The sequence below is a fragment of the Halichoerus grypus genome, chromosome 12 (genome assembly GCF_964656455.1).
Source record: "Halichoerus grypus chromosome 12, mHalGry1.hap1.1, whole genome shotgun sequence".
Classification (NCBI taxonomy): Eukaryota; Metazoa; Chordata; class Mammalia; order Carnivora; family Phocidae; genus Halichoerus; species Halichoerus grypus.
In genome coordinates this window covers 55,255,014-55,269,843 of record NC_135723.1, presented here as the reverse complement: position 1 = coordinate 55,269,843, position 14,830 = coordinate 55,255,014, and the positions used below count along the sequence as shown (strand labels likewise).

General features: G+C 37.9%; 1 protein-coding gene across 6 annotated transcripts in view; it reads right to left on the bottom strand.

Annotated features, from left to right (window-relative positions):
• The window catches only part of KLHL7 (kelch like family member 7), a 68,816-nt gene that overhangs the window by 40,961 nt on the left and 13,025 nt on the right, over positions 1 to 14,830 (bottom strand). For 3 of the 6 annotated variants that reach the window (XM_036122907.2, XM_036122906.2, XM_036122908.2), the window contains exons 2-6: positions 11,499 to 11,629; positions 6,856 to 6,958; positions 5,860 to 5,953; positions 5,461 to 5,585; positions 80 to 255 (exon numbers count right to left, since the gene is read on the bottom strand). In XM_036122907.2, the coding sequence (XP_035978800.1) occupies positions 80 to 255; positions 5,461 to 5,585; positions 5,860 to 5,953; positions 6,856 to 6,934 (474 nt within the window). In that variant the 5' untranslated portion in view covers positions 6,935 to 6,958; positions 11,499 to 11,629. The remainder of the gene's footprint in view (positions 1 to 79; positions 256 to 5,460; positions 5,586 to 5,859; positions 5,954 to 6,855; positions 6,959 to 11,498; positions 11,630 to 14,830) is intronic. The other 3 variants (XM_036122904.2, XM_036122909.2, XM_036122910.2) reach the window with 1 other exon arrangement.

Genomic DNA, 14,830 nt, shown 5'->3' with positions numbered 1-14,830 from the left:
ATTCTTTTCCTTGTCATGTATCCAAACATGAAACATAAGAAATCAAAAAGGATAAAACGTGAGAAGACAATTTAGTCACCTGATCCTCTGCTCTCACAGTCAGTGTGTCCTGGTTGAGGAGATGTGTAACTCGCTTGACATCAAGTTGCAGAAATTCATCAGTTTTGTAAACTTCAGTAAAGTGCTGATGAATGAAGTCATCTGCAGTTGCTTTCAATTCAGGACAATCCAGACACTCTGCTAGCACACTTATACCTAAATACAGAAGAAAATAAATGAATAGAAAATAACTTCAAAAAACCCCAAACATACACTGAAGACAAAGTATGACTCCAGAAATATGAGGCTGAATGAATTTCATAAATTCGGATCCTTTTCTGTTCTACTGATTTGTTTATTCTTATGCCAATACCATACTGACTTAAGTATGGCTGATGTTGATACTTTGTAGGAAAAGCCCCTTCAATGCTTTTTCACATTTTTCTTGGCTAGTGTTAAACACTTTCTCTTGCAAATAAATTTTAAAATAAGTTTACAACATTCTACTGTAAAAAATCCTGATACGATTTTAAGTTCTACAGCTGTTTTAGGTTCAAAGCAAAATTTAATAGGAAGTAGAGTTCCCACATACTCTTGTTCCACACATGAACAACTTCCTCCATTACCAACACCTCACACCAGGGTGGCAAAGTATTATTATTATTATTTTTTTGGTAAAGCATTATTATTATTATTTTTTAAGATTTTATTTATTGGGGCGCCTGGGTGGCTCAGTCGTTAGGTGTCTGCCTTCGACTCAGGTCGTGATCCCAGGGTCCTGGGATCGAGCCCCGCATCGGGCTCCCTGCTTGGTGGGAAGCCTGCTTCTCCCTCTCCTGCTCCCCCTGCTTGTGTTCCCTCTCTCGCTGTGTCTCCCTCTGTCAAATAAATAAATCTTAAAAAAAAAAGATTTTATTTATTTGAGAGAGAGAGAATGAGAGAGAGTGAGTACATGAGAGGGGGGAGGGTCAGAGGGAGAAGCAGACTCCCTGCCAAGCAGGGAGCCCGATGCGGGACTCGATCCAGGGACTCCAGGATCATGACCCGAGCCGAAGGCAGTCACTTAACCAACTGAGCCACCCAGGCGCCCAGTAAAGCATTATTTTTAAAAATACATTCATCGATGGATTCAATTTGCCTAATGGGGGTGGGGGAGGGGGACTTGATCCCAGGACCCTGAGACCATGACCTGAGGCGAAACCAAGAGCTGGATGCTCAACCGGAGCCACCCAGGTGCCCCTCATCTTTCCTTCTTGTTTAGACTTGTTAACTATTTTATACCATTCTTTGAAATAGCTTTTCTTTCTCTGGCCAATCTATAGTCTATTAGTGTTATTTTTCTATTTTATTAATTTTACTTTAAAAGCTATTTTCTTCTACTTTCATTAGGTGTCAAAAAAATTTTTTTTCCTACCTCCTTGAGTACAACACTCAGTCAAGATAAAAATAAATGCATTTATTTGGAAATATTTGACTACAAATTTTCTTTAAAGAAATACTTCAGTCACATTCCAAAGGTTTTGATTTATTCTGTGCTTATTGTCATATATTTCTATACAGCCTGTGAGTTCATTTTTAATACCTCTTTATAAATGCCTATTTAAATAATTCTTCAGTTAAGTATCTAAGTGTTCAGAGTGGAGCGGGAGAAAATAGCTCTCCTTTTGAGGTTAGTTCACACCTTTATTGCGCTGTAATCAGCAGATGTAGCCTGTGTCTCTTTTAGGTGCTCCAGATTTTCTGTTTTTGTAAACAGAATTTGTATTTGTAAACACTCCAAGGGTGCCCAAAAACTATTTGTGTTCTCTGATTATTGGGTAAAAGATTCTGTGATATCTAAACAACTTTGTGTTGTTCAAATCCTTACACTTTTCCTAAGCTTTATTTTTGAGATTTCTAGGCAATTCTTTGGTGTGTTTTTTATTTTAAGTAAACTCCCCGTCACACGTGGGGCTTGAATTCACAACCCTGAGATCAAGACTCACAGGCTCCCCCAACTGAGCCGGCCAGGCACCCCTGTAGGTAGGTCTATGAGTAGCTCAAAAGCATTCAATAAATTCCTTTTCTGTTTAAGCCAGCAAGTCAGTTTATTTTGCTTGTAACAAAGGAAGTTGACCAGCACATCCCTATCTTGAGATCTTTACCTCTTACTTTGCTGTAGTACTTCCCCTAATACTTTTCTCAGAAGGCTATACGTGGATTATACATCGTGTCTTTGCAACGTCTCCAGTGAATGATGTTTTAAAATGTAATTGCTTTTTTTCTCCCTCCACCATTTGCATATCTTATGCTACTACCTTCTAACTTCCTGTTGCAGATAAATTAACATCACTCTGATTCTTTCTTTTCTAAGTAAACTTTTATAATAGTTATCTATTTTTTTTAAGATTTTATTTATTTATTTGAGAGAGAGAGTGAGAGCAAGAGAGATCACAGAGGGAGAGAAAGAGGGAGAAGCAGACTTCCAGCTGAGCAGGGAGCCCGACGTAGGGCTTGATCCCAAGACCCTGAGATCATGACCTGAGCCGAAGGTAGATGCTTAACTGACTGAGCCACCCAGGTGCTCCAGTTATCTACTGATGCAGGAAAAACAACCCCAGAACTTAGTGGCTCAACCTAACAAAAATGTATTGTTTCTTGCAATTCTGTGAGTCAAGTGGGTTGTTCTTTTGAACTGGGCTGGTTTAGCTAATCTCTGTAGTTAGCTGGTTGCTCAGCTGGGGACTGGATGGTCTAGATTGGCCTCATTTACTTATCTAGTAATAAGTAAGCTGGTTGGTACAGACATCAGCTAGTACAGCTCATCTGTGCCCCAAATGGTCTCTCATCTTTTCATGATGGCAGAAGAGTCCCCAGCAGCAAAGAAGGGCAAGCCCCAATGCACAATCATTTTTTAAGCCTTTGCTCATGTCACATTTGCCAATGTCCCATGGGCTAAAGCATGCCACATGGCCAAGTCTAGACTACACAGGGAAAAGACTCTCTACCTCTTGATGGAAAGCTACAAAGTCACATATATAAAGGCTTATGCATATAGGGATGGAAAGAATTTGTGGCCAATTTCTGGCTAACCTACCATACTCTTTCTCTCTAAAAGCTTATAAATTCTTTTTATATTGATTTTTTAAAGAAAAATATGGTAAAACACATGCAACATAAAACTTACCATTAGTGACATTTAGTTTATTCACCATGTTGTACCACCGTCACCACTATCTAGTGCCAGAGCATTTTTAACACCCCAAACAGAAGTTCTCTCTTGATCTTGGAGGCAAAAAATATCACTAGGATACATCGAGGAGAGGAATATCTTTTTTTTTTTAAAGATTTTATTTATTTATTTGACAGAGAGAGACACACAGCGAAATAGGGAACACAAGCAGGGGGAGTGGGAGAAGCAGGCCTCTCACGGAGCAGGGAGCCTGATGCGGGGCTCGATCCCAGGACCCTGGGATCATGACCTGAGCCTAAGGCAGATGCTTAACGACTGAGCCACCTGGGCGCCCCTAGGAGAGGAGTATCTTACTTCATCAGGTCTGGTACTTAGTTTAGTGTGAAAGGTAAAGTCTTTTTAAGCTCAAATAAGTTTTCTTTTATTACTTCTTTGATACTGCTTTTCCTCTATCTGTTCCTTCTGGACTTCCTACCTCATATCAGTGTCCCTTTATCTTCCTTCCATGTCTTTTATGTTTTCACTAATGATTTCCATTTCTTTGCATTTCTGTTTTGTTATCATAAGGCAGTTTTCTCTGTTTGATCTTCTTTAGTTTGATTTTTAGGAATATCCATTCTATTTTTCAATTCAATTGAATTTCATGGAAAATCACAGCTTCCCCCCACCCCTTCATATGCATCCTTTCTATTTTAAGTTCTCCACTTCTTACATTAAATTTGTCTACAGGAAACATTCATTTTGGCTGTTTAGCTTGATATTCTGTCCTCCAAACTACTGGGGGGACTACTTTAATCTAGTACGATCTTTGCCCAATTCCATTAGGTGCCATGAGTTCCTTTAGTATTCATGGAAATCAGCTTGTTGGGGTCTTCTGGGCAGCAGAGAACTGACAAGTGGTAAAAACAAAGACAGAGTTCTCTGATCAGCTCACAGGGAGAGCCATACTCAGGGCTAAATAGAAACAGGCTGAAGTAGTTCCCTTGGGTACTGACAGTATACTTGGCTCAACTGGGTGGGCCACTATATTTGCCCCAGGATTAGCCAGAGAATCAGGCTCCCTTCTAGGCTGCTATGCTGTCCTTCCTCTCAGCTTTGAAAACAATGATGACAGAAGGCATCCAGAAGTAAAACTCTAAATGGTCTCCTCAGAAGCCCAAAGCCTAAGATGTGGTTAGCACAAACTTGCTCCAGGTTCCACAGTATGCTTTGTACCACCATATCCACTCCCTACTCTGGCTGGTTTTCTTTTAGTTGAATCACCTGGTTGGAAATTTAGAGCAGTAGGGAGTTAGGGAAAAATACTTAAGTCATCATCTTCCAAAAACTTCTCTGAATTCCCTTTTTACAATAAATTTTGTGAGAATATTTATGTAAGGAGAAATAAGTAAAATCTCAGGAACATTAATCTTATTGATGAATGGAGCCCCAAACTATGGCCCAGAGAAACAGACTCATTCCAGAATGTCTCTGTTGCACGGGTGAGATTAGAGACTGGTCTTTTTAAAGAATGTATTTATTTACTTGAGAGAAAGAGAATTGCACGAGTGGGGAGAGGAACAGAGGGAGAGGGACAAGCAGACTCTGTGCTGAGTGTGGAGCCCAACATGGGGCTCGATCTCAAGACCCCGAGATCATGACCTGAGCTGAAATGAAGTTGGATGCTTAACTGACTGAGCCACCCAGGTGCCCCCTACAGCAGTCCCTTAATTAGTATCTTAATTTATAGTCTAGGATTTTTAAGTCTTCTAGTATACAATAGCTAGCATATCTGACAATGTGGAGAGGCAACATGGTGTAGTAGTTAAGAACAAGATTATTTTAATTCCAACCTCAGCACCTCCATATACTAGCTATAAGACCTCAGGCAATATATACAACCTGTTTTCTCATTCAAGACAGACTTCAGCAATCTTAAGTGCTTCAACGGTGAACATTCATACTTATGATATCATATATCACACCACCACCAGATGCAATCCATACTCTCCATTCCAGATTCATAAAAACTCATTATTAAAGTTATTTTATATTTTAGAAAATGTTAATACAGTATTTAATGGGCTTCTTGCTGCGCAGGTTAATAGGCACCTCCCTAAGTGTCTCTTAAAATGCATTTTAAGTGTATTTTCTAGTGGACAATGTCTTTAAAATTAAATGAGGATACTTATAACCATACTTTTTAAAATTAAAATACACATTAAAGTTTGTTTTTGTTTTTATTTTAAGTTACGAATCTGATTTCTTACCAAGACAATTTGAAGCATCAACTTGTTCTTTCAAAAAATCAACACACATTTTCTTCACAGGTTCAATCTGGTACTGGTTTGCTGCATCTAACAAAGACTGAACGTTGTTGCTATTCACAGAAATTCTGCAAAGAAGTTAAAGTGAATATTAATTTCCTACAATTTTTTATTATTTAAATAATGCTATTGTAAAATGTATCCTACTAGCCCCTGAAATTAGACAGAAAATTAAAACTTTTCAGTCCTTGCATCAGTATGGTGTAGGTTCCTCAAACTTCCCCATCCTTGTAGTTTTTCATGTTGAAGAATTTGGAGGACATCAATTTGTCACCACAATACTCTGCCATGGTAGATCCCAACCTTTCTTCTCTACAACAGAAATGATCCTCCTTAACTTACCTAGCAGTATAAGCAAATTCCACAAGTTGTTCAATAATGTCAGGTTCAGCATCTTTGAGTTCAACTTCAAAGGATTTTGATTCGAGCATGTTAGCTAAAATGAAGAGCAGAAATATAAATGGCATGAGTACTATTACCAGTTTAACTGAGGACCAGATCATTCCAGGCCATGTTAAATATGGAAAAGAATAATAGGACAGAGATCTCTCTGGAAAAAAAATACCCAGAAAGCCCAATATTCCTATAATAAATGCAAATTAATTCTCCATACTTGAGATGTGTCTTAAATTAAAATAAGCTAAGAAATTAGTTAATTAGTATATTTCTTTTAAAAAAAAGGCCAAGTAAACATATACATAAAAATACATTCAGTATTTCCCCAAGTCCTAAAATAATTTGGTAGCACTCTTCTAAATTGCTATGAGCAAAACTACATCTGATGTAGCCGGAAAACATATACAAAAATAATGACAATTATATATACAGTAAGCTATAGCTTGCAAAGCTCTCATTCTTTACCAAAAACCTCATAGGTAGCCAGAGCACCAAAGAGAAAGCTTGAGGCAGATATATTACATAACCTGATCAAGCTCATAAAACAGTACTAAGCAAAGGAACCAGGACTTGGACCCAGTTCTCAACTCTGAGTTTTTTCTAGTATGATATGCTATATTTCATATTTCATTTTTATTTAGTTTAACTTGCTAGATAAATTATCCTAACATTTATTTTCTTCTTTGCCTTTCCATCTAAGGTTAAGAAGAAAACTGGGCATTCAAGTAGAAACTGTATCTTCATCCATAAAAGTCTTGGGCCTGTAGGGCTAATGAAAGGACATTTTTCTTTTGCTCAATCCTCATCATAACCACTTTTCAATCTCTTCATTGTTTTATGGCCTTAATTTCTTAAGTGCTTTAAAAACTAGAAAGATATTTTCATTTAGACTCTACCTCATTCTCACGGAAAAAATATTATGTTTTACTTTAAGATACTTACTTGTGAACATTAAGTTAAAAAAATGACTGGCTGCTGCAAGGACAACTCGATGAGCAGGTATCTTTCTTTCCTGGACCATAAGGATCACATCACACAGTGTTTTCTAGTCAAGAGAGAAATAAATGAAATTAAAAGGGGCTCACTGGGTCTGGCTTAGCAAACATACAAAACCGGTGCTTGACAAATGCTTTATCTCTATTTTCTATTCAAATCCAGTCTTTGTCCAGCACAGAATTTGTTCATCAGACACATTTAGAAAGGACTTACAGAGTTGCTATCATGATTTGCTGTATCAAAATGTGGTACTGAGCTTCCCAGCAGTAAAAACAGGGGAAAAAAGAAAAGATCTTTATAATCAGAAAAGTAGTCTACTTATCCTTTAGGGAACCCAATTTTTTTTCTGACACAAATTCAAGGTATTTCTCATGGTGAGATTTTATGGAAACATTAAATGAAGTAAGAGCAATGTCCTTAATGGTTTTTCAAACATAGCAATCTGGGTTTTTAAAAAATTATCTATTCTTGATAAGTTCCAAAGTGCACATTGTGTTTCCCAAGAAAGTAGCTTACACAGATCTAACTTGAAACAAAAACAATTCAGAATACAGAGTGGACAAACCAAATGAGCATTCAGCACTCTTTCCTTAGTAACACTTCTCTCAAATGTATGTCTGATAAGAGCTGGATAGCAACCACTTTTAAATTGTGATTTCTGACCAAGGCCAAAATGGTGTCACCCTAGGTTCCTAAAAGAAGGCAGAGTTAAATACTTACAATGCTGACGAAATGAAATATTAATGAAAAAATTTAAGGTTTACTGGAACCCTTAAAGATGAATTTCAAGGAGAAAGAATACCTTTTTTGTCAAACAAAATTTCAATTTCTTAATGAAGTTAAAGATATAATGTACAGGTTAGTCTCAGAGAAAATCTGCAGCTTGTGATATGTTAGGCACTCTTTTAGCACTGGGAATATGAGGCAAATAATACTTTCAGAGTAAAAAAAAATCTATCACAAATCTAAATATTGGCTTAGTAGCTCAGACGATATGGCATTTTGTAAATTTTAAGTATTTACTAAAACTATTAATACAGGGCACCTGGGTGGCTCAGTCAGTTAAGCATCTGCCTTCGGCTCAGGTTATGATCTCAGGGTCCTGGGATTGAGTCCCCTGTTGGGCTCTCTGCTCAGCAGGGAGTCTGCTTCTCCCTCTCCCCCTCCCTCCTGCTTGCGCTCTCACTTCCTCTCTCAAATAAATAAATAAAATCCTTAAAAAAATAAAACTACTAATACAATTTCGGATAGGTAAGTCACTATATTCTACTTTATTACTCCACAAATAAAAATCCAAGTGAGATGGTACTGCTCAGTACAAGAAAGGAAATGGGCTTTATTTTTATTTTATAGTGGGCTAAAAGATGAACAAAATTTCATTTTTACAGCCATGTGAAGATTTTTTTTGTAAGGCCTATGGACTACTGCTTAGAATTACATGCAGATTACTTATAGTTAAAGCCATTGTTATCCCAATAGTGTCTTGAATTTTAAAATTTTTATTTCCTTTGATTTGGTGGGGGAGGTACAGAGTAGGCATAGTTCTTAGGTGATTTTGCCACATACCATACCAAAAATACCAGGTAGCAAAACCAGGTCAACTATTTGGTTACCACCAAAACAAGCTGATCTAGTTGCTCCAGAGAAAGAAAGAAAAAGGCGGAAAGAAGGAGGGGAGGAAGAAAAAGAATTCGGACAGAAGAACAAGCAAGTCAGATAAGGGAGGGGTTCTATGGCTGCTGACAGAAAGTTCCAGAAGATGTACAACTATACTGAAATGCAGCGAAAAACCTTTCCAAAATATACACTCAGCAATAAGGATTTTTAGTGCCATGAATTTATAGGCACTTTAGGAAGTTAAAGAAATCAGAGAGATCTCTGCACAGCAATTTAGTCTTCTCTAAGAATAATCTCCAGCTGGATATTAATGTTATGGAAGGAATGGGAGGAACCTTTTGTATCCAAATGGTACATGTGACTGTACTACAATAGATTAACAGGTTTCAACAGGAGATGGGACTGACTTAAAGAGAGAGGCTCTGCTCGGGAAGAGTGTATCTGCAGATAGAAAATGGGAAGAGCCAGAGATCTGGGTTACACTGGAGAATATGAAAGGTAACAAGTCCTATGTGAATTGAAGAGAAACTTAAACAAAACTACCTTCTGAACAATACATGTTCACTGGATAAAACAAGAAAAAAAAAACCCTGGCAACTTCTGTTTATATCCCCCCATATTTGTTATATCTTTATATTTATTATTCTCAGCTTTTGAATTTTTAGTCTCTTAGATATTGCATAGATTTGTGTGACTTAATCTGAAAATCTCACCATCTAAAATTACTTTTAGTAGGATTTAGATCCTTCATATTTATTACTGATAACTTATGTTTCCTCTTACATAGGCCATCTTCTTTTACACAATTTATTATGCTTCCTTGCTGTCTTCTTTTTTAACTACCAGGTGGTATTTCAGTCACATTTTCTTTGCACTTTTGCACTGTTTTCTTCTTTTAGGGACTTACTTACAGATCTGTCAAATATTTGCAAAGTGAATTCAGCAGGGTTATTAGTCAAATATTGTTCTAGGAATGCAAGGAGGCTTCAAGAACAATAATTCTTTAATATAATCAGCATATTCACAGGTTAAAAGAGAAAAACTTCAATAGATGGCAAAATTAAAAATTCATTTCCTTTTATACTCTTTAATAAAGAAAATGATGTATCTGTATGCTGAAGGTGTTTTGACTCAAAAGCAAACATCACATTTAATAGTGACACAAAAGAAACATTCTCATTTAAGTTTGAAAAGACACATAACACTGTCACTACTATTATTCAATTACTGAATAATCTGAAATCTGAAAATTTTAGCCAAATTGAAAATTGCCTCTGCCTCGGCCCCTTTGGCCAACTTACCAGTCTCTAAGTTTAGCAAGCATCTTTAGCCCTCCTGATTAACTAAACCTTTCTTTGTATGGGAACCAAACTCTCTCGCACAACCTCCCCCGTCAGCCCGGGGCACCAATACACAACTTTCAGGCACGGCTATAATGTCTGTAGCTGGTACCATTGAGTCTGCACGCAATCAAGAAGTGTTATAGACCACTGTGCTCCCCTTTACTGATTAACTGCCCTAAAGTTCCTTTAAAAATCTTTGGCCCAGGCAAAAACCTTAGAGTTGGTTTTTAAACAAAAGTCTGCCTTCTTCCCAGGTGGCCTGCCTCCTGAATAAAGCTCATATTCCTTTCCAATCAAAATTTGTCTCTTAAGTACTGGCTTTTTGAGCAATGAGCAGCTGACTTGGGTTTTTAGGTAACAAAATCAGTAAGAAAATAAATAAACTTAATACTTACAGAACTAAATAAAAAGTCAGTAAGATGGCTAGACAGAAATAAGATAAATATGAAAAAGCAATTAGCTAACCTATATGTGAGCAGTAAGCCACAAAGAAACACAAATGAGGAAAAAATAACAAAAAACCCCAACAACCTCGCATAGCAGCAACAAAATAAATGTTGAGAAATAAACTTAAGAAATGTGAGGGATCTACATTAAATAGGAATTTAATATAGATAAAGATACTATCTCAAAAATGTGGTAAGAAGCTGGAGTACCTGCAATGTTTAGGGCAGTGAAACTATTTCCTATGATACTGTAACAGGATACATGTATAGTATACATCTGTCAACATCCACAGAATGTACAACACAGAGAATAAACCCTAATGTAAACTATGGTTAATAACAATGTAACAATACTGGCTCATCAATTTTAACAAATGTATCGTACTTGTGTTAGCAAGATGTTAATAGTAGGGGAAACTGGGAGGGGGAGAGGGAAAATGGAAACTCTGTACTTTCTGTTCAATTTTTTGGTAAACCTAAAACTACTCTAAAAAGCAAAGTCTATTAATTTAAAGAATGTGATGAGAGAATGGATAACTGAAAAAATGGTATTAGCATAACTGTTACCCATTGAGGGGAAACATTAGATTTCTCTCTCATACCGTAGTGTTTCTTCTCTGGGGCAAGTTAAGTACTGGGAAGGAAGGTTCAGTCCTTTTCTCCCCTGTCACTTGTGGAAGAGGTTCTATAGGATGAGCAAGAATAAAGTAGAGGTCACTGACCACACACTGCCAGGCCTTCTGGTTCACTTTCTTCTATAAGTCTGCCCCAAAGTGGAACATAACTCATCTCAAATGTTTGGAACCAAGAGTGGAAGAGGGCTGCTGAAATCCATATGCAGAGACATTCAATGCACTGCAGACAGAGAGAAACTTAGGTGATGCTTTAGTGCCTATAATTATTAGGGACTTCTGCAGGAACAGTCCTTTGGTTAGGAAAGATTTCACTTCAAAACAGGCAAGAATTTCAGGCAAGTGTTGGTAGAATGACCTTCTGCTCTCTTTACGTGTTTGCCAGGTAGGACTGCAAAAGGCAGTAGGCTCCACGTAAGCTCCACAGCACTGTGTGAGGCTCTAACTTTTAACAATGTGTGCTGGCATTACTAAGGCATGCAATCAGCTAATTCTATTCCCAAATTCTATCCTTCATCGTATCCCAAGAAGAGGACTGAGGAATGACTAACCTTCGGATTTATGTAGCTTGTCAACAAGGTTCTGCAATCAGTCCCGCCCAGCGTGATTTCAAGTTGGCCCTGGGTATAAATCCCTGAGTAGACTGTAGATTCAACTATAGTTGGGTGGTGGATTTAAATCACTGAAAAGATAAAGGGAAATGAAGCCCTTATTATATGGGGGTAAATCATCTTCTTGGATTGAGATACTAGAAAAGCCTCAACAAAGCCATAATAAACTCAAAAGCTAAGAGAAAAATTAAGAAGGCCTTAGGAATCTTATTTGCTCAGAAAAGCAAGAAAAATAGCATTGGATTTAAACACACATAATCACAATAAGGCAAGTGGGAAAGTAAAAGAAAAACAAAGTTAGACACCCAGATTCATTGGGGAAAAGCAGATTTCTTCCTTAAGGGAAACATGACAAGTTAGGTCAAACAGCTTTAAAAGGCAGAGGAAATACAGTTTGATATAACTGCTCTTTAAAAGATGAGGCTAGGGGAAAAAAAAAGTTATTTTTGCTGTTATTTATTTAAGTAAGGTGATATAAGCCAAAGAGATATACGGAGGAAGAAAAGTAAAATTCAGCTGTAGTCTCAAACAGTTCTCAGAAAAAGCCTGGATCGAAGAAATTTTTGTTAAGAGCTCTCTTAAAGCTAAAGAAATCAAACACATGATTAGAGGACTATGCTTAAAGACTGAGACAGTTGTAACAGGTGATTACATTAAATTCAGATTTGTAAAGTTTTGGAAAAGGAAGATCAGCAATAAAATAGTTCATCCATTATGTAATTTGCAATGTGATATGGGTGGAAAGACAGGAATGCTACATACTATAGTAGAACATATCTGGGAAGTCTGTGGAAAAAAGACTCTAAGGGAGAGTACTAGGTCACATTAAAGGGAAGCCAAATAACCCAGACATAATCCAAGCCTAAGTTAGATGCTGAACCTGTCCATAGCTGTAATTACTTTACTGAGGGTGGTGAAGACTGGCAGCAGCTGAACCAATCCTGAACACATGGACCTCTTCATTTCCACTGTGACGGTGTCTATAAGAAAGGCACTAAAGGAAGAAGAAGCAAAACAAACATTTGGGCCCAAAATCGAAAGGAAAAGTAAGGAAGGTATTCTTATCTAAACAGTGTTAGCTCTATACTATGTAGAAAGGAAAGGATTCAACTTGACAGGTTAACAACTCCGCTGGGGATGCCTGAAAGGAACAAATAGACAACAGAGTCATAGCCTATTTTGACACATACAGGTAACAAAAAGGAATATGTCTGCTACCACTGAGTTTCCAAAGCCTGGAAGACTCAAATAATGAGGAATGGCAAGGTTTTGAGGAGCACACTGTCAAGGCCATGTTGGTCCCTATGCGACCAACAGGCTTTAGAGGATCAAAGGTCATTCTCCAGCTGAGATAAATGGAAAGGAAAAAAGACCCCTCCAAGAGACAGGATTAGTAGTAGAAACAAGGAATTTCACAGCAGGATAGGATCATAATGGGGACATGGGGTACAGAACAACTAGTTGGATCAGAACTGTAGAGAATGCAAGGCCACAAACTGCTCTGCACGACCGCCTGCTACAAATGTGGATCATTCTTCTCTCAAAATACTTCGTCACTACACAGAACTCAACTGCCAACAACATAAGGTTCAAAAGAGAAATAAAAATTAAGATTTAAATGTGCAGGACAGACAACAGGGAAAAAAGGGAGACTCTAGAAGACCTGGCAGCTGGGTAAATCCCCCTGGCAAATTTTTCCAAGAGCAAGGTATCCTATGTCAGTGAAGCATTATTACACGTAGATGAAATTCCTTCCCTATTCGGTAAAGTGTCCTATTAGCCTCTTGATAAGTGATTCCTCTCACCTGAGTTTAGAGTCTGCAAATTACAGACAGCCAACACAGACTGGCAACCTGTGCAAGCAAAAAGCCCAGACATCCTTATGTTTTCTTTGAAGATTCTCTGTTCCCTAGAAACTGAAGTTTCTGTTGTTTTAGTCTGGGAACAATAAGGTGGGTTAGGACTTCATCGTAAGGTGTCAACATCTGCACTACTTATTGTAGAGATGGGAGATTTGCTTGTATCTTTTCAGGTTTCTGGGGGTGGAGATGATGCTGTGCTAAGGTGCTAGGGCCCTTCAACATTCTGAAAACACGTGGCACCAACTACCTTGAAATTGGAGAAATTCACCTTTGGAGTTGCTAAACTAACTAAATATATTCCAATGGAAGATAGCCCAGGCTGCAGCTGCTGAAGAAAGCTTCCCAGAATCTACCCAAACACTTAAACAAATGCTTTCTGGCTGAGACTGAGCAGTGTAAGAAACCAGGGAGAGCACATATTTGGAACGGCCTTTAATTTTAACTCACAGGAAGATCACAGATGTGGGAATTTAACAATGAGGGGGTTCATAAGAGTCAAATTTAGCAGATTTTACGTTGCTAGTACGGAATTAGATGGAGTGTTTTAAGTGGTCATTTGGCTGTTCACTGCAGATAATCTGGAGAGCTAAAAATGAAATTTTGGTCGAGAAAAATTTGAGATGGGAAATAGAAGTGAATTTCCAGTCTGGAGTTAATAGATTACCCATTTAAAAGCTTTCTGGAGTAAAAAAATTAAATAACCTTTCTAAGTGGGTCTACAGAGGATACACAGAAGAACAGTTATCGTAGAGGATGCCTTTAAGATAGAACAAAATGCTCCCTGTGCAGGTAAAACAACAACAACAACAAAAGCCAAACAGAAAACCTTAAAAAAAACAAACTTGGAAATAAATTCTTACTTACTCGGTCCAGTTAGTTTCTGTTGGGAGTTGGGATAGGGCTTTGGTTCCTGGTCTACTATTCAGCCCTCTGAGATTCTCATCAGGGAGTTTACATAAAGATTAATAGCCAAGCGAGACATAATAAAACACACTACTGGGGCGCCTGAGTGGCTCCGTTGGTTAAGCATCTGCCTTCGGCTCAGGTCATGATCCCTGGGGCTCAGCACTGGGCTCCCTGCTCAGCAGGGAGCCTGCTTCTCCCTCAGCCCCTTCCCTGGGCTCATGTGTGTGTACTCTCTCTCTCAAATAAATAAAATCTTTTAAAAATTATATTAAAAAAACACACTATTGATAAATGTGTGAGTACCTGGTAATCCCCATCTACTCACACCCGTATACCCCAATAATCTAAATTTTGGAATTTGCATATTCATATGTCCTGTAGTGGGGAATAAAAGACGGCGGGGCCCAAATCCAGCTTACAGAGTCCACCATAAGACATACCTTACCTATTCTCCTTAGCTGATGGAGATCTTAAGTAGATGTGAATCTCAAAAGAATAATCACA